The sequence below is a fragment of the Mustelus asterias genome, unplaced genomic scaffold, assembly GCF_964213995.1.
Source record: "Mustelus asterias unplaced genomic scaffold, sMusAst1.hap1.1 HAP1_SCAFFOLD_1182, whole genome shotgun sequence".
NCBI classification, from domain to species: Eukaryota; Metazoa; Chordata; class Chondrichthyes; order Carcharhiniformes; family Triakidae; genus Mustelus; species Mustelus asterias.
In genome coordinates this window covers 90,244-111,308 of record NW_027591127.1, presented here as the reverse complement: position 1 = coordinate 111,308, position 21,065 = coordinate 90,244, and the positions used below count along the sequence as shown (strand labels likewise).

At 42.4% G+C, this 21,065-nt stretch overlaps 1 protein-coding gene across 1 annotated transcript in view; it reads right to left on the bottom strand.

The window, feature by feature from the left end:
• Positions 1-2,650: 2,650 nt before the first annotated feature.
• The window catches only part of LOC144487985 (scavenger receptor cysteine-rich type 1 protein M130-like), a 37,257-nt gene continuing 18,842 nt past the window's right edge, over positions 2,651-21,065 (bottom strand). The window contains exons 5-14 of the mRNA XM_078206017.1: positions 17,776-18,090; positions 12,664-12,981; positions 12,527-12,583; positions 12,124-12,441; positions 11,938-11,979; positions 11,614-11,730; positions 9,847-9,954; positions 4,705-4,757; positions 4,452-4,542; positions 2,651-2,706 (exon numbers count right to left, since the gene is read on the bottom strand). Of these exons, the coding sequence (XP_078062143.1) occupies positions 2,651-2,706; positions 4,452-4,542; positions 4,705-4,757; positions 9,847-9,954; positions 11,614-11,730; positions 11,938-11,979; positions 12,124-12,441; positions 12,527-12,583; positions 12,664-12,981; positions 17,776-18,090 (1,475 nt within the window). The remainder of the gene's footprint in view (positions 2,707-4,451; positions 4,543-4,704; positions 4,758-9,846; positions 9,955-11,613; positions 11,731-11,937; positions 11,980-12,123; positions 12,442-12,526; positions 12,584-12,663; positions 12,982-17,775; positions 18,091-21,065) is intronic.

Sequence of the window (21,065 nt, the reverse complement as noted above, 5' to 3'; positions counted from 1 at the left end):
TTTCTGATCTCCCCTCTAATATTTCCAAAAACCTGTGGAAATCTATCACCCTTAGTCATGAAATTATCTGTTAAAATAAGCACGCACTTCCCATATAGTCTATCCTGACACCTCACAATTGTGTACAGTTTCTTGGAATCCCCATCATCCTCCACTACCCCAACGAAAAAGAGAAGACAATCCATTCTTTCCCATCCCTTCAGCTTACCAATTCTAGATGCATCACAACTTGCCATGGCTCCTGCTCTGTCAAAGACGACAAAAAAACTACAAAGGGTCGTAAACGAAACCCAGACCATCACGCAAACCAGCCTCCCATCCCCTGAATCTGTCTTCACTTCCCACTGCCTCGGAAAAGCAGCCAGCATAATGAAGGACCACACGCACCCCGGCATTCTCTCTTTCCACGTTTTCCATTTAGAAAAAAACGTACCAACCGATTCAAGAACCGCTTCTCCCGTGCTGCCATAAGACCTTTGAATGGTCCTCGCATCAATTTGATGTTTCTCTGTACACCCTGGCTATGACTGCAAAGCCACATTCTGCACTGTCTCCTTTCCTTATCCATATATAGTATGCATTGTCTGTATAGCGCGCAAGAATTGATAATTTTCATTGCATTTTGCAGATTATCCCTGTTATCCTTATGAAATAAAGGAACAACATTGGCTATTCTCCAATCCCTCGGGAGCTCTCTTCTGGCTAAAGACGATACAAAGTTTTTGTAGGAGGCCCCGCAATTTCCTGCCTCATCACCCTCAGTATTCTGGGATAGGTCCCATCAGATACCGGGACATGTCTATCTTAATGCTTCTCAAAACACACAACACATCCTCCTGATTTATACTGACATGCCCGAGAATATCAACATGCCCCTCTCCAGATTCATCATCCAACAGCTCCTTCTCCTTTGGGAGTAGCGATCCAAATGTTTCGCTGAGAGCCTCATTCACTTTCTCCGACTCCACGGATGAACTCCTCCCTTTGTCCTTAAGTGGACCTACCCTGTCGCTGGCTACCCTCTTTCTCATTACCAATCCAGAAAACGCCTTGAGATTTTCCTTAATCCTGTTTGCAAAAGACATTTCATGCCCCCTTTTAACCCTCATACCTCCATATTAATTTTAATTTCTGCTTTGTTAATATTCGTCGATGGCTCTGTCTGTCTTCAGTTTCCTAAAGCTGCCCCCTTTTCTTTTGACTAAGCTCACAATTTTTCTTGTGATTCAAGATCCCCGAATCTTTCAATCCTTCTCTGTCAGGTTCACAGGAACATGCTGATCCTGAACTCTAATCAACTGGCCTTTAAAATGTTCCCCATTAACAGGGGAGACTAGGACGCGGGGGCACAGCCTTAGAATAAAAGGGAGTCACTTTAGAACAGAGATGAGGAGAAATTTCTTCAGCCAGAGAGTGGTGGGTCTGTGGAATTCATTGCCACAGAGGGCTGTGGAGGCCGAGACGTTGAGCGTCTTCAAGACAGAAATTGATAAATTCTTGATTTCTCGAGGAATTAAGGGCTATGGGGAGAGAGCGGGTAAATGGAGTTGAAATCAACCATGATTGAATGGTGGAGTGGACTCGATGGGCCGAATGGCCTTACTTCCGCTCCTATGTCTTATGGTCTTATGGTCTTATGATTTATCCTCAAACAGCCGCCCAAATGAACATTACCCAATTGCTGCTTAATATTGTCGTATCGCCTTTCCACAGGTTAGCGCAGAGGTCTACTCTGTTCCTTATCCATAAGTAACTTAAAACGTAGTGATTATGGTCCCTTCCCGAAATGCTTCCACACTGATACTCGTGTCACCTCGCTGCTCTGATTCACCAATAGTAGATCTGGTACGGCCCATTCCCTATTTGACTGTTCCCATATTGCTTCAAGAAACCTTGCTGGACGCATCAAACAAATATCACCTCTCCTCCACCCCATCCCGCACACACACACACACACAGACACCCCGCGCCCCTTCCATCCATGCACCCAGACATTGTGAGAGCCCATGTCAATACAGGAGACGTTGCCATTAACTACCACAACAACACTGTTTTCTTTCATATTCTCTAAATAATTGCTGCGTTAAAAGAAACTGAAATAATTGCAACATCCAAGTTTTAGATAGAACATAAACAACGACGGAACACACATTCTGACTGAAGTGTTTAGTCAATGTACGTTTATTGATAAAATCCAGCAACGTTGCATATGAATGCATACAGACTAAGGGAACATTCGTTCCTGCATTTGGGACATTTGGCGGCGGCGGACGATGTTAAAATAAATCGCGATACAACAGTTTGGCCAATTGTTTTACAACGTATTTAATGGGGTTTCAAATACAAAGCAGTTGATATTCCTTGATGCCTTTCATTCATACACAAGTTTCGCAGTTTTGTAGTAGAGATAACGTATGCAAACAGAGCAATAGTTTTCATTATTAATATAACCAACTAAATTATTTAAAACTAACGCTGTTTAAAAATTTAATTCAACATCTGCATTACAAAATCTGAAAAAAGGAGAAAATTGAACTGCAGTTATTTCAGCACAAAATATCATGGTAATTAATTGAAATAAAGGTAAATTCGCATCGACACAATCGTAGTCAGCATGTTCATACAGTTCGCTAAGATAATGACAATTTTCTCAGAACGCATCCTGAAGTTCTGTCTTATCTGTTGTGATTAGACGTTGACATTTACCTGGAATGGAGAAAAAAGCGAGAGTAAGGGCGATGTGCATTACCACTCAGTTGGTCGATCTCTCATCTGTCAATTCCCAACTCAATGTTTCTTTATTTTTAAATATGTGGTTGACACGCCAAAGCAATCGCGAGGAAGTCCTACGCTGACAAATGTGAAAGCCATCTTAGCGAGCAGAATTGGCAGTTAAGGCATTATGTCAACGGAACTGAATGTGAAGTACCAGAGAAGTAATTTCAAATAGACCAGAGGAATTATCCTGTAGTTTGCCAGCATCTGACCATTATCTGCCATTCAATCAGCCATCCCATTTAGCAACTGATCTTGTCGTTCTCACTGAATCAAGTTATCCGTTTGTGTAGTGCAAACGGCGTCCCCATGTCCGTTATGTCAAGAGTGATTACATTTCAAACACGAGGTTAAAGCGTGCTTTTGACCTGAGTTGTTCATACGTTGTCTATCTTCATTTTCTTTTGCTCTATAAAAAAAGTTCCAACCGCCACTAGGACATGATAATTCTCATCTTTACTCGTCAATCTGAACCTGTTCACCTCAAATATCTTTGATTAATCAATACATAACTTGTTCGCTCGCATAATTTTAACCTTAGCTAATGGATGGAGTCACATCACAAGCGACAGAAACCACACACGGCACAATCTCATCACCGCCGCATAAACATTGGAAGAGATAATTAAACATTGTTGTTAACCGGTTGGTAATGATCTTTCTTCATTTTCAGGCACAGGGTCGTTGGCCTTCTGCACGGGAATCACACAACTTGTAACTGTCAGGGCGAAAGCACTCTTTCTTACCAAACTAGGAGGATGACAATTGAGTGGGATCTGTGTTGTTATGAGTGCTGTGTTTTGTGATGAGATAAAGAGTATAGTGTTATGATGGGAGTGAAGGAATAATGCAACTCTTATTTTTCTAAACAATTGACTGCCAGACATTTCTCATAACTTACAGAGAAGTGCTTGCAAACAAATGTTTACATAAAGCAGCATAATGGCAAAATCAGGCAGATAGCAAAGTCATTGCATTTTAGAAAGTTATGCCTGGAATTGTGACCTCAAGACACAAAGAGCGGTAGAGTGGCCTTCAGCCACAAATCACGTCGGGATTTCATTGCGGGGTTTCCAAATGGCCAGGATGTACGGGAAGATCTATGGCTGGAAAGGTTTGCAGAGAGCGTGCTTAATTAATGGAGGGGGGGTTAGAAAAAAAATCTGGCTGGTGATGAACTGGGATCGATGATACTCCAGGAACAACAGGAAGATTCGACCTTAAAGTTTTTTTTAAAACAATGAACTCAGGTGTATGGAGAATAAAATGTGATTGCAGGGGCAAAACTGATTCGGAAAGTAACGATCGAAGTTTCCAATGGAATGGCTTTGTTTTCCCCAGCTGAGCCATTTGAGGAGACGGGAAAGGATACAGAAGAGGGCCCACTGATACTTGAAAATATCCATTGCCTTAACAGCAAACAAGAACTACACCATCTCAAATCGTCCCCTGATAAACCTGGTGTTTCATTCTCTTTCTCGGCAATATGTATTCCAATTAAACAGCGGATTTGCTGACTGCCTGCAATTACTGGAATGTAATCAGGCTATGTAACTTACAACCTGTTCTTCACATCTCCAGTAAGATAAGACTGTCTTGTGCTGAATAGTTTATGTTACACAAGATGTATTGGGGATGAGTCTGTTTAAATTGAAAGTGTACCGCAAATATCTTACCATGGACATCGTCTCCAGTACAACTGGCGCTTTGCAACGACACCTTCTGCCCAGCGAACTCAGATATTTTTGGAGGTTGCCTCTCAATTTTCTGGCCGTTGGTTAGAATTGAATTGAAAACAGCCTTTTTACACAGATCACTTTTACTGGGTAAGTGTCAGTGATTGAACTCACCAAGAAGAGAGAGATCGCCGTCAGCAGTCCTTTCTGTGAAGCGGTGATCAGGATCTCTGTTCATCAACAAGTTACCTACCCTTGTCCCATATGCTTCAGTCTCAGCATCATCATAATCGCCCAATACCGGATCTGCAATGAAATAGAGATTTCCATTAAAATTCTTGCTAACACTGCACACACAGAAATGACCATATTTGTGTCAATCTACCCGGGTTTGAGCACAGGAAAATTGATGAACGTTGACCTTATGTGTCGAAAGATGAGAACATCAAGAAAGTTTGCAGCTTGCTAACTGGTGTTCGGATCGTCTCAATTTGGAAGGCACAAGGATCACAATGTAGCAACCATCAAATACGAACAGGCATTTCTTATTTTTTCTGGCAGAAAGTCGAAAATTTTTTTCATTTCCTTTACCGCTGGGTGCAGTCAGTTTGATAATGTGTCAGATGTATATTATTCCAGCATTGTTAAATTTAACCACTACATCACTGCGCGTTCATGGCAGCGCCCTTAGACCGTTTGGTCGTTTTGATGCTGAGTTGATACTATTCGATAGCAGAGAGAGAGTAGTGGGGGGTTTGGGGGGTGAGGGGGGGGGGGGACTTGGAGTTGGGTAAGGGAACAAAATTGACAGTCACAAAATTGAAGTCATACTGACCCTGAAAGCAGGAGGAGCTCCAAGCTGGATTTTCTGATCCCAGATCCGTGCTACCTAAGCTGTGACTGGTGTAATATTCGATCTGATTGAGGGAATCCATGGAAGCAGAAACTGCTGAAGACAAAATGATTTATCATTGGGGAGATAACTTGAAATGTAGGGGCAGAGCGCCCAGTACGTACATCGTTCCTGTGTCACTATACTGGAAATTTAATAGGGCACCTTTCAGTCATAAACTTAAATACACAGAAATACAATAGTTCAAGGAGAATTATCCGCACCTTCTGATCAGAGCAACACTGTCCAAATAAAGCCGTTCCTATTGCAGGCGACATACTGTAAGTGTTAGACCTCTTCCAAACAAAGGGAATGATTGCAGATTATAAAGCATAATGTATGTTTTTCATATAGAGACATTGAGCGGTGTATGCTGATGACGAATCCTCTCAGAGCGAACACCCACCCCCGACCGCACGGAGTTGTTTATAATTGCTAACGTAAGTTCGCCGGCAGTGACTGTGGGAATGAAAACCCAGATACATGCATCATACTATATTTCAGTGCGTTAATGTATTCTTACCTATTCATTCATTCCCAAAATAGAGCGTAAGTGTCTTTGAACTGATATTGCGGCACATAATTGGACAATTAATATTAAATATCAGATTCTGGAATTTCAGAATTTTCAGGTGGATAAGACAAATCGCAGAATAGGTGCTTCCATTATGAACACATTGCAAAGAAACGAAGAGAGTCACGAATGAACACAAATTTTAAGGTTATAATTTATTATTGCCCGAATGTTGAAATCCCCACCCTGGGGGGGAATTCAGTTTCATTGACAAATGTAGGAAGTGCAGGATTAATCCCCATGTTTGTATCATAAATCTCTGTTCTGCATGGATGCTTGTGAAACACAAGGTCCCGCATTCTGCCATTCTGTATATCTATGCAAGACTCGTAGGTAGTGCTTTCTAAACTGTGACCAGAGAGATCATCATAATATCTGCATTAACATTGTATGCTCTTAGCCAGACGGCATTGACAAGTTATTGCGGCCATTTAGGAATTTGTTTATGTTCAAACACTGATGTAACAAACAAAACATGACAGCTGATTTACTCAATTAAATGCGAACAATTAAGTGTGATGGTCTGATTACGTGATGAAACATGATGGAAAACATATTTGCCAAAGCACCAGGAAAATTGCCATGCCCTGCTTCAGTTTGGTTCTGTGGTATATTTCAGTCCAAAATGAGAGGGGAAACATGGACCTCTCATTTGGATTGAAATATACCAACGTATATTTGAACGTTTTGAACGTCTCATCCACTTCTTGCCCTCGGTATGTGGATCTTTCCCTCATAATCGCACTGATAATTTAGCCTTGCTTCTGTAGAATGAGTTGAAACCAGCGCTGCCTAACAGTGCTGGCACCTGAACAAAGGCTGACGCATACATGAGGCATTTTCATGAGGTAATGATGCAATAGCTTATCAAATGGAATTTGAAATGTTGATCAATTTGGTGATCATCTCATCTACCATTTGAGGCATACGTAGTTTTCATTCTCGAAGTCCACTTACTAATCACAATATGTTTGTATTTTGTGTCGTATTTTCTCATTTAGCAGGTGTCCCATTGTATTTTGTCTAATAACCTAAAGATGATTTGTCTGTTGTGCAAGGGACATGTTGCATCACACATTTCAAATATAGTCATTATTAATTATCAGGTAGAATTCAGATATTGCACACTTTTTGCTTTGTATATTTTTAACAGATGTAATGTCGCCACTGTCATGTTTTAGGTCATTGGATAAGCTTTCAGCTTATCTAACTTACGAATATTCTAAATCCTCACAATTAGATAGTGATTGCATTTGTTTTCTAACCTGAACTTCTAGTGCTATGGCCATTTGATCTTTCTCGATTTTGTAGTCTGCTATTTTTTTCTCCGATGTCATAGGCGAGTCGGCACCAGAATGTGGCATCTGGAGGATTTTCACGTTTACTTCATTGCAGTGTTCACTAACTTCTGACAGAAATATCTAAAATATCCGATACAATATGTTGCAATATTATTCTGGTTTGCTATATAATTTAACTTCATTGCCTTCTTCATTGTTTCTCGTGCCTCCTACCATCCTGTTTTCTTTCTTGGTTTCTCCATCTCCAGCTTTCCATGTTCTTCGTGCATTCTTGTTCCTTCAGCTTCAATTCAAACAATGTCTCTTTCGTCCACAATGTGACATTCATACTTGACTTTTTCTTACATATTTGACAGCTTATATATTCGCAGCTCTTTGCGGGACAACATTTCAAATTTTCTGAGGATCGACATAGGGCACCTTCCTAAATATAATGACTTTTTCATTCCTAAGGTATCTATGTTGTCCCTCAGCTGGCTCCTCCCATCTATTATTTTGCCATTCTAGTTGCGATCTAAAAGGCAATTGCATTCAAGTGACTCGGTTCCAGCTGTTGCTTTACCTTTTGATTCCATCTGCTCTGAATCATTCCCCCTTTCTCGATATAGTGGAGATTCCTATTCTTTTGTACTCCCACGCGGATTATATTATTATTTATGCATTGTAAGTACATTTTCCCTTGCTATTTGTTTCCTGCAACAACATTCTATGAATTTAACGGCACTGGAAATAATCTCATGATTATTTTTATATGGATAATTGTATAATTTATCCTAAATTAACTACACATTCTGATAAATATGAGCTGATGTATTGTGGGAGGTCCAACGAAGGTAGCATATACACAATGAACAGTCAGCCACTGGGGATTATTAACGAGCAAAGGGGCATTGGTGTAGAAGTCCATAGTTGCCTAAAGGTGGCAGAACACATCGATATTATCGTGAAGATGATGTACAGAATTATTGCCTTCATTAGCCAGACATGGAATATCGGAACAACGAGTTCTTGGTACAACTTTATAAAACATTGTTTCGGCACAGATGAAGGATTGTGTGCAGTTTGATTGTCTGCCTTTCAGTCGGACATGATTGCACGAATAGGTGTGCTGATGAGATTCACAAGGAAGGAACGTTTCAGTTGTGAGGAGAGACTCGATAAGATGTGTGTGTTTTCCCTGGAGCATAGGAGACTGAGAGAAAATCTGATAGAGGAGCACAAACTTATGAGAGGCATAGATCGGGTAGAACACAGTAATGATCCTCCATAGCTGAGCTGACGATGGCCACGGGGCAGAGATTTAAGGTGAAGAGTTAGTGATTTGGAGGAAATCTGAGGAAATATGTTTTGCTGAAAGAGTGGTGGAAATATGGAACAAATGTCGAAGAGGTGGTGGAGGCAAGTGTTCTCGCAACATCTAAGAAGCATTTGACCGAGCTCTTAAATCGCCAAGGCATAGTGGGTTATGGGCCAAGTGTTGGAAAATGGAATTAATATGCTTTAGTATTTGCCATTTGGCATACATACGGTGGCTCGATGGGCCTGTTTCTGTGCTGTATGGTTCTATATGTTCCTCAATAGAACTTCTTTTGTTTGTTGTTCCGTAGCAGCCAGCTTCCCGCCCCCTCCAGCACACTCCCCCCACGACACCACCCCCCCTCGCCCCTCCCCCCCTCCTCGCTTACCCCTTTCATCCCACCACACCCCTCCCCCCTCCTCGCCACCCCACCCCACAGGCACACACACACATTCCGCCATGGGAGTGACTGAATTATGTTATAGTCAATAAAGTTACTCTTCACAGCTCAGACACCTGAAGTAGTCAGTATGCTGCTGAGTGAGAAATAGGAAAAGGGATTCCTTATCGTTGTCTACAACCAAACTATCAGAAGGATGTGGAGACTTTGGAGAGGGTACAGAAAAGATTTACAGGATGTTTCCTGGTATGGAGAGCATTAGCTGTGAGGAGAGGATGGAGACACTTGGTTTGTTCTCAATGGAACGACGGAGGTTGAGGGGCGACCTGATAGAAGTGTACAATATTATGAGAGGCATGGACAGAGTGGATAGTCAGAAGCATTTTCTCAGGGTTGAAGAGTCATTTACTTGAGGGAACAGTTTAAGGTGCAAGGGGCAACATTTAAAGAAGATATTCGAGGCAGATCTTTTACACAGAGGGTGGTGGGTGCCTGGAACTCGTTGCTGGGGGAGGGAGTGTAATTGGATACTGTCGTGACTTTTAAGGTGTATCTTGACACATACATGAATAGTATGGGAATAAAGAGATATGGTCCCCGGAATTTCAGGGGCTTTTAGTAAAGACGGGCAGCATGGTGGGTGCAGGCTTGGAGGGCCGAATGGCCTGTTCCTGTGCTATAATGTTCTTTGTTCTTTGTTTTTTGTTCAAATAAGACAGGAAGGAGCAGGGGCAATCTTCCCAAACCCATCACTTCTCTCTGCACTCATCTTCATGGAGACGCTCAATGTGAAAGTATTCCATCACAAGAGCATACTGATTATACTGCTGATCATGTCATTTCGGTGAATTTTCAATTGGAAATGGGAATTTCAGTGGAAAGGGCATTCCTTCAGTGAACGTTCGCGATCAGCCAGAATGTGTATAAATACCTGAGCCACAAGTTTCATCGAAAATCTTGCCAGATGGAATACTCTCAATTTCTTCATAAATTCCTTGATACGAGCCAGCAGGTGGACCACTGGCGCCAGTGACGGCATCTGTTTCAGGAAGCAAAGAGTGAATTGATTTTCAGTACATTCCCCCGGGTTTACATCTGAGGTTGTGCTTAATTGCGCCTTAACTTAATAGAGGAGCAGTTCCTGTTTATCTTGAAATAGGGTCAGTGTGTCAGCCTCTGGCTCTTTGCTGTAAAATATATTTCCTAATTGAAGTTATTTGCCTTTGCCTCTGATTTATGTATTTCCTGAAAGTTGCTGCCTTATATATTTATGATTCATAATTAAGATGGAGCTTAAGTTGCAATGCTATTCATGGAGCAATATTGAAGAAGGACCTGCAATTCATTAAGAAAATCAACACTGATTCAGAAATAATTCTTCACTGGTGAATGCAACACGCCTGAAATTGACAAAGGAATATTTTGTTGAACCACTTCCCACTGTGAGTTTCTGAGAAATGAAAGTGACATTTGTTCTATGAAAAATAAAGATAATGTGCAGTTTGACCAGTCCCATTGTCTAATAAGTGAGAAAAATTGTCTGTACAGAACGCCCCCCCCCGCCTCTCCCCCCTCCCCGCGCCCCCCCCCCCCCCCCGCCCCCCACAAACTATCCTAACTTGGACATCAGCTCCTCAAGTGTTCCGTTGAGCAAAGAACATTAATTATTTTCACATATATTGATATTTATTGATACCATTTCTAAATTTCGATTTTTTTTCATGGTTTAGTTATAATCATAAACCATGTTCCATCATCGATTTAAACTCTGGAAACTTCTGAAGTTTTGCTCCATTTAGTTTGAGGTTCAGGCGCGCCTCATGCTCCGGACATTATCATTCTCCCAGAATTTACAAGCCAGATTCCGGAGGGATTTTACACTTTACTGAGTCTGCTTAGGAGAAATGTAGTGCAGGACGGGTTCTCATGTGTAACAGGAGTAAAGAAAACCGAGGAAAACAGTGATTTGACAAAGCCAGTCAGCTTGAATAAGGAGGAGACTATTTGTATGTAATAGGTATATTTTTTAAATGTGTTTGCATGTGTATGTGCTTGTGCGAAGTGATTGCGTATGACACCGGCTGAACTCTGCGGACTGTATCAGTTTTGACGGGCGAATGAGGACAAAACTGTTCTTTGTTTTATCTCGTCAGTTTGAAAAATGATCAGTTTATCCATATTCAGGGTGGTTTTTAATATTATATATTAGTTGAATTGGAATGTTTTGTATATTATTGCGCGTTAGGAATGAGAAGAAGAAGAAGAATGGAACCCGAGTGGGAAAGGATGAGTGACATGTGAATTTTTAATTGAAGCAAATGTGATTCATCGGTACAACAAGTAACTTATTTTGTATCGAGTACACTGTGTGATCTTGGAGAACGAATATGAAGTTTGCAACTAATTTACATTTCCATAATTGCATTGAGGAAGAGGCATATCGTCTAAGAACGTTAGGCCTGTTTCCTCTACATATGCTGCTCTCTGTGCTGATGTGTTCCAGTTTTTTTTGTTCTTTGTCTTCATCGTAATCAACAACTGCATTGAACATTTAAAAAAAGGAAGTTAGTAGATTAACATGTATTTCTCACGTTGTCAACTCAGACTCTCTGGAAAAGTGTAATAAATGCAGACTGTCCGGGATGTGAAATATGATGACTGGTCCAGTGTTAGATCAGAGGTAAGATATGAAACTCACCTTTCCTTTTTAGAGTTCTCTGTATGACAGCCATTAGTGCTGATAGCTCACAGATTAACAAAACTCCGAGTGTAATGCAGATGACAACAGGTATGGGAGTCTTCTCAATTCCCTGTGCTTAAGCGGAAAATCACAGAGGGATTTAAGAAATAGACACAACGATTGCATTTCTCAAACAAAAGTAAATCACTGATGAAAACACTAATATTTTCTTTTAAATTTACAATGCCAAGAGAATGTCAATAACATGAGTATCGCTAGTGCGAGCACTGTGAAGAACAGGAATAATATTCAAGATATTGTAAAGATTTTAAGGAACATTACCTGCAGTTGAGGATGGGGAATCTGTCAGTGCGGCCTCGGGTCCTGTGGAAGGCATTGCATATTAAGTCATGAGATTGATACCTTAGAGTTTATCTTAAGACACGGAACTGCTGACACTCATTTATGAAAAAACTCTGCCTCCTTCTAACCGAACAAAACAAACTCATCACGTGTCTGGACCCTTACCGGAGCAGATCACACTGGCATCTTCTTTATGATTACAATCTGATTGTGCGGACGATGATGTAGGACAGTCAGAGAGAAAGTATTCCATTCCAGTACACTTCACCTCTTCTAGCCAGATATCACCTTCACCCTGAGTGAAATAGGCCCCTCCTGGGGCAAATAGAGCGGAACCACAACCCGACTGACGACAAACGACATTGGCATCTTCAATATCCCATGGGTCATCACATACTGTGCCCCAGAGGTGATTGCACAATATCTCTACTCTCCCTGAACAGTTGTTGTCTCCTCCAACCAAGCGCACAGGTAGTCCCAAATCTGGAAATAGAAACTATTATTGACATCTCCATTCCTAAAGCCACGAATACCTCAAATGTTCAGTGTAATGAAGAAATGCAAACACCTGATTTGCGAACGCATTCCGGTGGCCTGTCGACTTCCTCTTTACCCACGATGGATTCTGTTAGCAGGAGGAAAATATAATTGAATTGGGCACCAATGTCTGAAAAGGCTACATGATTTATACGTGTGCTGGCTTACCTGAGCAGACAACACCCGCATCTTCCGAGTGCTGACAGTTGTGTTTACCCCAAGGGTCTGTCTGACACTGCCAAAGCGTTCTCTCATTTAAATTACACTCAATATTATCAAGCCATATGGGTCCGGTTCCTGGCCCGAACAACTGAGCGTCATAATTAATGTAAGAAAAGGCGCCGCAGTGTAGCTGTTTACAAATCACTTCTGCATCATGGTTATCCAGTTTGTCCGAGCACACTGTTCCCCAGGTGCCATTGTAGAACACTTCCACTCTCCCCTCACAGCGATGCTTTCCATTCACCAACCGTAACTCTTTGTACTCTGTCAATGAAATTAGAAATGTGCAATGGTTCATTCGTAAGCTCGCTGCATGATCGATGAGCAGGTCATAAATAATAAAAATACGAAGTTCACTGCCTATTGGTCATTGTTTCGGTGGGTAAAGATGTAAATAAAATCTACTCTAAAGTAAGTGATTATCTCACTCTTGCCAGTTGTTATTGGATCATTTGAAGAAGTTACAGATGTTTTCAACGAATTCTCAACCAGAATGGATTTCGACAAGGGATTCCACAACGTATCTCGCCAAGATTAAAGCCCGAAGGTAAAGGCCCACCGTTTTGGAGGCAGTAACTCGGCATTGATAGAGAATTAGCTAATGGGCAGGAATCAGCGAGCAGGGAGATGGGGTTCTTTTTCATTTTGGCGACCAGTATCCAGTGGGGTTTCGGAAGGAACAGTGCTGGGACAGCAGATACTTGTAACATATTTTAATGATTTGCAGGAAGGAAACGATTGCACTTTAGCCGAATTTACAGGCAACACAGAAAAGAACGTGGGCAGGCATGTTGCGACAGGGACGAAAACAGTTTACAATGAGAGCCTGGTAGGTTACGTAAGTGGCCAAATAATTATCAAATTAAGTATCTGTGGGAAACCGTGAAGTTGTTCATTTTGGATGGGAGAGCACAGAACAAAATAATACTTAAAGGGTGAAAATCCTCAGAAAGCTGCAACACAGATGGACTTGGGACTCCATGTGCAAAAGCACAGAAAGCTAGTACAAAGATGTAGTAGGTATTCTGGAAGGCTTATTCAAAGAGCAAAGAAAATTACAGCACAGGAACAGGCACTCTGCCCTCCAAGCCTGCACCGAACATGCAGCCTGATTGAACTAAAGCCCCCTACCCTTCCGGGGACCATATCTCTCTATTCACATCCTCTTCATGTATATGTCAAGACGCTCCTTAAATGTCGCTATCGTATCTGCTTCCAATACCTCTGCAGACAACGAGTTCAGACACCCACCTCCCTCTGAGTGAAAAACTTGCATCGTAATCTCCATTCAACATTCCCCCGCATCTTAAACCTATGCCACCGAGTAATTAACTCTTTCACCCTGAGAAAAAGCTTGTGACTCTACACTCTGTCCACGCCCCTGATAATCTTGGAGACTTCTACCAGGTCGCCCGACAACCTCCGTCGTTCCGGTTACAACAAACTGAGTTTCTCCAACCTCTTCTCATACCTAATACCTTCATGCAAGGCAACATCCAGGTAATTCTTTTGTCCAAAGCCTCCTCATTCTACTGGAAGTGTGGCGACCAGAATTGAACACTATATTCCAAATGCAGCCGAACTAAGATCATATAAACCTGCAACATGACTTGCCAATCTTTAAAGTCAATGCCCCGGCTGATGAAGGCAAGCATGCTGTGTCCCTTCTTGGCTACCTTCTCCACCTGCGTTGCTACCTTCGATGGCTTGTGCACCTGTACACCCATATCCCTCTGCCTATCAATAATCTTAAGGATTCTGCCATTTACTGTATATTTCCTATCTGTATTAGAACTTCCAAAATGCATTACCTCATATTTGTCCGGATAAAGCTCCATCTGCCATTTCCCCGTCCAAGTCTCCAACTGATCTGTATCCTGCTGTATCCTCTGATGGTCCTCATGTTTGTGAGGATGAGAGTGTGATGCAGGCTGATAGGCTGGAGGAGTTAGATGTTCTGAGGGAAGATGTATTAGCAATTTTGAAAAACCTGAGTGTCGATAAGTCCCCTGGGCCAGATGGGATATATCCTCGGATTCTTTGGGAGGCAAGGGATGAGATTGCAGAGACTTTGGCTTAGATTTGTGGGTCCTCACTGTCCACGGGGATAGTTCCAGAGGAGTGGAAAGTGGCGAATGTTTTTCCTCTGTTTAAGAAAGGAAATAGGAATGACCCTGGTAATTATAGACCGGTTAGTCTTAATTCGGTGGTCGGTAAGTTAATGGAAAAGGTCCTGAGCGGTAGGGTTTATGACCATTTGGAAAGATGCAGCTTAATCCCGGAAAGTCAACACAGATTCGTGAAGGTGAAGTCTTGCCTCACAAATTTGATTGACTTCTTTGAGAAGGTAACGAAGTGTGTAGATGAAGGTAGAGCAGTTGATGTCTTTTACATGGATTTTAGTAAGGCGTTTGATAAGGTTCCACATGGTCGGCTCATGAAGAAAGTAAGGAGGTGTGGGATAGAGGGAAAGTTGGCCGATTGGATAAGTAACTGGCTATCTCATAGAAGACAGAGCGGGGTGGCGGATGGAAAATTTTCAGACTGGAGACCAGTTACCAGCGGTGTTCCACAGGGATCAGTGCTGGGTCCTCTGCTATTTGTGATTTTTATCAATGACTTGGAGGAGGGGGCTGAAGGGTGGGTCAGTAAATTTGCTGATGACACCAAGATTGCTGGAGTCGTGGATGAGGTGGAGGGCTGTTGTGGGCTGCAAAGAGACATTGATAGGATGCAGAGCTGGGCCGAAAAATGGCAGATGGAGTTTAACCCTGATAAGTGCGAGGTCATTCATTTTGGCAGGACAAATTTGAATGCGGATTACAGGGTCAACGGTAGGGTTCTGAGGAATGTAGAGGAACAGAGAGATCTTGGGGTACATATCCACTGACCTCTGAAGGTTGCCACTCAAGGGGAGAGTGCCGTGAAGAAGGCCTATAGTGTGTTAGCGTTTATTAACAAGGGGTTTGAGTTTAAGAGCCGTGGGGTTATGCTGCAACTGTACAGGACGTTAGTGAGACCACATTTGAAATATTGTGTGCAGTTCTATTCACCTTACTATCAGAAGGACGTGGGAGCATTGGAAAGAGTGCAGAGGAGATTTACCAGGATGCTGCCTGGTTTGGAGGCTAGGTCTTACGAGGAAAGGTTGAGGGAGCTAGGGCTTTTCTCTTTAGAGCGGCGGAGGATGAGAGGCGACTTAATAGAGGTTTATAAGATGATGAGGGGGATAAAGAGGATGTTCAGAGATTATTTCATCGGGTGCATGTAGCTGTTACTAGAGGCATAACTATAAGGTTCATGGTGGGAGATTTAAGATGGATGTCCGAGGTAGGTTCTTTACTCAGAGAGTTGTTGGGGTGTGGACTGGACTACCTGCTGTGGTAGTGGAGTCGGGCACTTTAGGAACTTTCAAGCGGTTATTGGGTAGGCACATGGAGCACACCAGTATGATAAGAAGTGGGATTGCTTGATCTTTGTTTCGGACAAAGCTCGGCACAACATCGAGGGCCGAAGGGCCTGTACTGTGCTGTACTGTTCTATCTTCTATTTTCATCACTATCTGCAAATCCACCTCCCTTTGCGCCATCAGCAAACTTACTGATCATTCAGTTACATATTCCTCCAAATCATATACATATATATATATATATATACATGTATATATTACAAACAGCAAAGGTCCCATCACTGATCCCTGAGGAACGCCACTTGTCACAGCCCTCCATCCAGAAATGCACCCTTCCGCTGTTACCATCTGCTTTCTATGACTGAGACAGTTCTGTATCCAACTTGCCAGCTCACTTCTGATGCCATGCGACTTCACCTTCTGCACCAATCTGCCATGAGGGATCTTGTCAAAGGCCTTACTGACAACATCCACTGCCCTACCCTCATCAATCATCTTCGTCACATCCTCGAAAAACTTGATCAAACTAGTGAGAAACGACCTCCCCTTCACAAAACTATGTTGCCTCTCTCTAATAAGTCAATTGATTTCCAACTAGGAGTAAATCCTGTCTCGAAGAATCCTCTCCAATAATTTCCCTACCACTGACGTAAGGCTCACCGGCCTGTAACTACTTGGATTATTCTTGCTTCCCTAATTAAACAAAGAAACAACATTCGCTAATCTCCAATCATCTGGGGCATCCCCTGTAGCCAGTGAGGCTACAAAGATTTATCTCAAGGCCCCAGCAATGTCCTCCCTCGCCTCCCTCAGTATTCTGGGGTATATCCCATCAGGAATCCCAATACCTCCTCCATTTTGATCTCAACATGACTCAAACTATCTTCACAACCTTTCCCAGGCTCAACATTCATCAAGTCCTTCTCTTCGGTGAATACTGATGCAAATACTAATTTAATACCTCACCCAATCCTCTGGCTCCACGCGTAGATTCCCTCCCCTGTCCTTGAGTGGGCCAACCCTCTCCCTGGCTGCCCTGTTGTTCTTTATATATGTATAAAAAGCCTTGGGATTTTCTTTAATCAATTATGGCAATTGTTTCAAGGGGGCTGGAGGGTAATTTGTGGAAGTTTAAGTATATTTATTATTGTCACAATTTGGTTTATATCTGCAATGAATTTACTTTGAAAACTCCCTAGCCACCATACTCCGGCGCCTGTTTGGATAGACTGAGGGACTATTTTGCATGGCCAATACAGTTAGTCTGTCTGCAAGTGCACAAAGCATTGTCGAGACTACATCTTAATTTCTGTGAACAGCTTCGTTTCCTTATTGAAAGAAAATAATACTTCATTCGAGGCAAAACAGAGAAGTTTCACTGGGATGATCTCCAGTATGGAGGGATTGTCTTATGAGAAAAGTTGAACAGTTTAGGACTCGATTCATTGGAATTTGGAAGAATGGGCCGTGATCCCATTGACAGAACTGTTTCGATGAAGAATTATGTTTGCTTCATAATTAAATAAAATATCCATTCGTAATTCGAGGTTATTTCTGTGTGCTGCATTTCCATTTCTATCAATGAAATATCTGTTTTGCGAACTCATGTTTTTGTCTGAGAACAATTAACACATTGAAATCTCCGTTACCTGAACACATAATGTTGACATCCTCTTTCTGATTACAGTCGTGGTTACCCCGTGATGCAGAGGGACAGTTCCATAGAAACAACTCGTCACCGGAACAGTTCACTTCATCCAACCAAACTGAGTCCACACTGGGTCCACTTGAAGCAGGAAGTGCTGCGTCCAATGCAGTTCCACATGACAGCTGTTTGCAAACCACATGGGCGTCCGTGAGATCCCAGGAATCATCACACACTGAGCCCCATGTCCCATTGTAATAAATCTCCACTCGGCCAGCGCATCGGTCTCCACCGTCTGACAGTCTTAACTGTTCATGTCCTGTTGGGCAAGAAGTTAGGTAGATTATATTCAACACCATTGAATACTAACATTGGATGGTCAGTAGCCTGGGATAGGCTCCTCGCTCTGTGATTGGATCCTCGATGTCCTGAACCAAAGACGGCAATCAGTAAGGAACGGCAACAACAACTCCTCTGCAATTATCCTAAACATTGGTACCCCACATGACCATGTCCTCAGCACCTTTCTATACTCCTTATACACCTATGAATGCGTGGCCAAATTCCCCCCCAACTCGATTTGCAAGTTTCCTGATAACACCACCGAAAGGGGTCGGATCTCAGACGATGTTGAGACGGGTACAGGAAGGGGATACAGAATCTGGTGAACTGGTGCAACGACAATAATCTCTCCCTTAATGTCAGTAAAACGAAAGAGATTGGCATCGATGTCAGGAAGCTCAGTGGAGGAAATGCCTCTGCTGAAATCAAAGGGGATGAAGGGGAAATGGTCGAGAGCATCAAGTTTCTAGGTCAGCAGTTCACCAGCAACTTGTCCTCGCCCCTCCACGGCGACGTTATAGTTAGGAAAGCCCACCAACGCCTCTATTTTCAAGCGAGGCTAAGGAAATTTGGCAAGTCCCCAACGACTCTCAGCAACTTTTATGGATGCACCATACAAAGCATTATTTTGACTGTATCAGAGCTTGATATGGATGCTGCTCTGTCCAAGATGGCAAAAAACTACAAGTGTCGTCAAAGAAGCCCGGTCCTTCCCACAAACCAGCCTCCCGTCAATTGGCTCTGTCTACACTTCCCGCTGCCTCGGAAAAGCAGCCAGCATTATCAAGGACCACACGCACCCCGGGCATACTCTCTTACACCTCTTTCCCTTGGAACAAAAATTCAAAGGTTTGAGGTCAAGTCCCAACCGATTCAAAAACAACTTCTTCCCTGCCACCATCAGCCTTCTGAATGGACGTCACTCATATTAAATTCATCTTTCTCTACACCCTAGCTATGATTGTAATACTACATCCTGCGCCCTCTCCTTTCCTTCTCAATGTTCACAATGCTTTTAATCTATAGTGCACAAGAAAATCTGAAACCAGGTAAGTACAAATAAAGTCAGGCAAACAAAAGGTGTTTAAAAGTATTTGTGTTTATTTATGAACAATCTAACGAAGCAAAGAGGGTTTCATTGCAGGTACATTTCGGTTGAAAATACTTGAAATGTTGTGTTGACAATTATTAGCTTTTTTCCATAAGGCCAGTAGTGGCAGAAATTGAAGTGTACTGCGAGCTGTGAACTCAAAAGATGTTGCAAAAGCATTTGTGTGGACATAAGATAATTCACTGTCGGCTCTGGAGATGCGATCGAGAGACGTCTTCAAAGGTGGGCAATAGGCACATGAAATTTGAATGACATCTACTTTTCGAGGAATAGATTTAGACAGACGAGCTACCAGTGAATTTGAATCACCAACCGTAAGGGTAACAAAATGAAATAAAGAGCTTTGGTGATGGTATGAACAGGTGCAGAGAAAGACACCTCGATGTCAACAATCACATCAGCATTACAGATGACATGACAAAAGGAAAATACTGCGGATCCTGGCATCTGAAACAAAAACAGAACATTCTGGAAAATCTCAGCAGTTCTGACAGCACTATTGGAGACAGAATAGAGCTAACGTTTCGAGTCTCTCAGCGAGACGAAAGATCACCCAGACTCGAAACATTAGCTCTATTCACTCTCACAGATGCTAAGAGTCATGCTGAGATTTTTCAGCATTTTTTGTTGTTGTTTCAGATTCCAGCATTCGCAGTCCATTGCTTTTGTTTGGAAATGGACACTCTCTTTCCGCAGGATGCTACTAAAAGACAACAAGTAAACAAAAATCAGTTTTTGATCAGGATATCATGCTTGGAGGACACCACAATAGCCTACTGTCGAGGAAAGTGAAGATTGTTGCTGATAATTCCATCATATTGATTGATTAGCTTAGAGTGGAACCAATAGATTGCATTCCCAACCAACCTCAGTCAGTGGACAGCAGTTTTGGGATAAAAGATCCATGACCAACTGTATCGTAAACTGAAGAGTAATACAGAAGGAGAAGGAGCAATAGTTTGCATTTGGCACGTTCACTAAGGGTTGTTTCTGTGGTAGAGTAGGGCTGAATATATGATTCTCGTGTTTCAAATATATTGCAATTAACTCTCAAATGAAAGGGGCACAGAACATGCAGGAAGAATCGGCAAAGTATTAACTAACCGAAAAATAGGGATGAATGTGTGATTTCAGTGGAAGTAGAATCCAGAGGGAAAGAGATTGAAACCATCAACAAGCTAGCTCGAATGGGGCATGATCAAATATTGGAGAGAAACTAGATATGTCAATTTCATGTGATGGTGCAGGTGAAACTGTTATTAGATTGAACACACTGATGGTGTCAAGGTAGGGGCTGCTGAGGAGAATAAACTGTGAATAGTAAATCCAATGGTGGGATTTAAATTTTCTTGGATGCCAGGATAAAAGAGAGTTTTCGATGATTCAGAAATATTTTCCTTGATTGTGATGGTGATTGATGAGTGTTATTTGTTTTTTTTAGGATGCTCCTTTAATAAAGAACAAAGAACAATACAGCACAGGAACAGGCCCTTCGGCCCTCCAAGCCCGTGCCGCTCCCTGGTCCAAACTAGACCATTATTTTGTATCCCTCCATTCCCACTCCGTTCATGTGGCGATCTCGATACGTCTTAAACGTTCCCAGTGTGTCCGCCTCCACCACCTTGCCTGGCAGCGTATTCCAGGCCCCCACCACCCTCTGTGTAAAATATCTCCTTCTGATATCTGTGTTAAACCTCCCCCACGCTCTTCACCTTGAACCTGTGACCCCTCGTGAACGTCACCACCGACCTGGGGAAAAGCTTCCCACCGTTCACCCTATTTATGCCTTTCATAATTTTATACACCTCTATCAAGTCTCCCCTCATCCTTCGTCTTTCCAG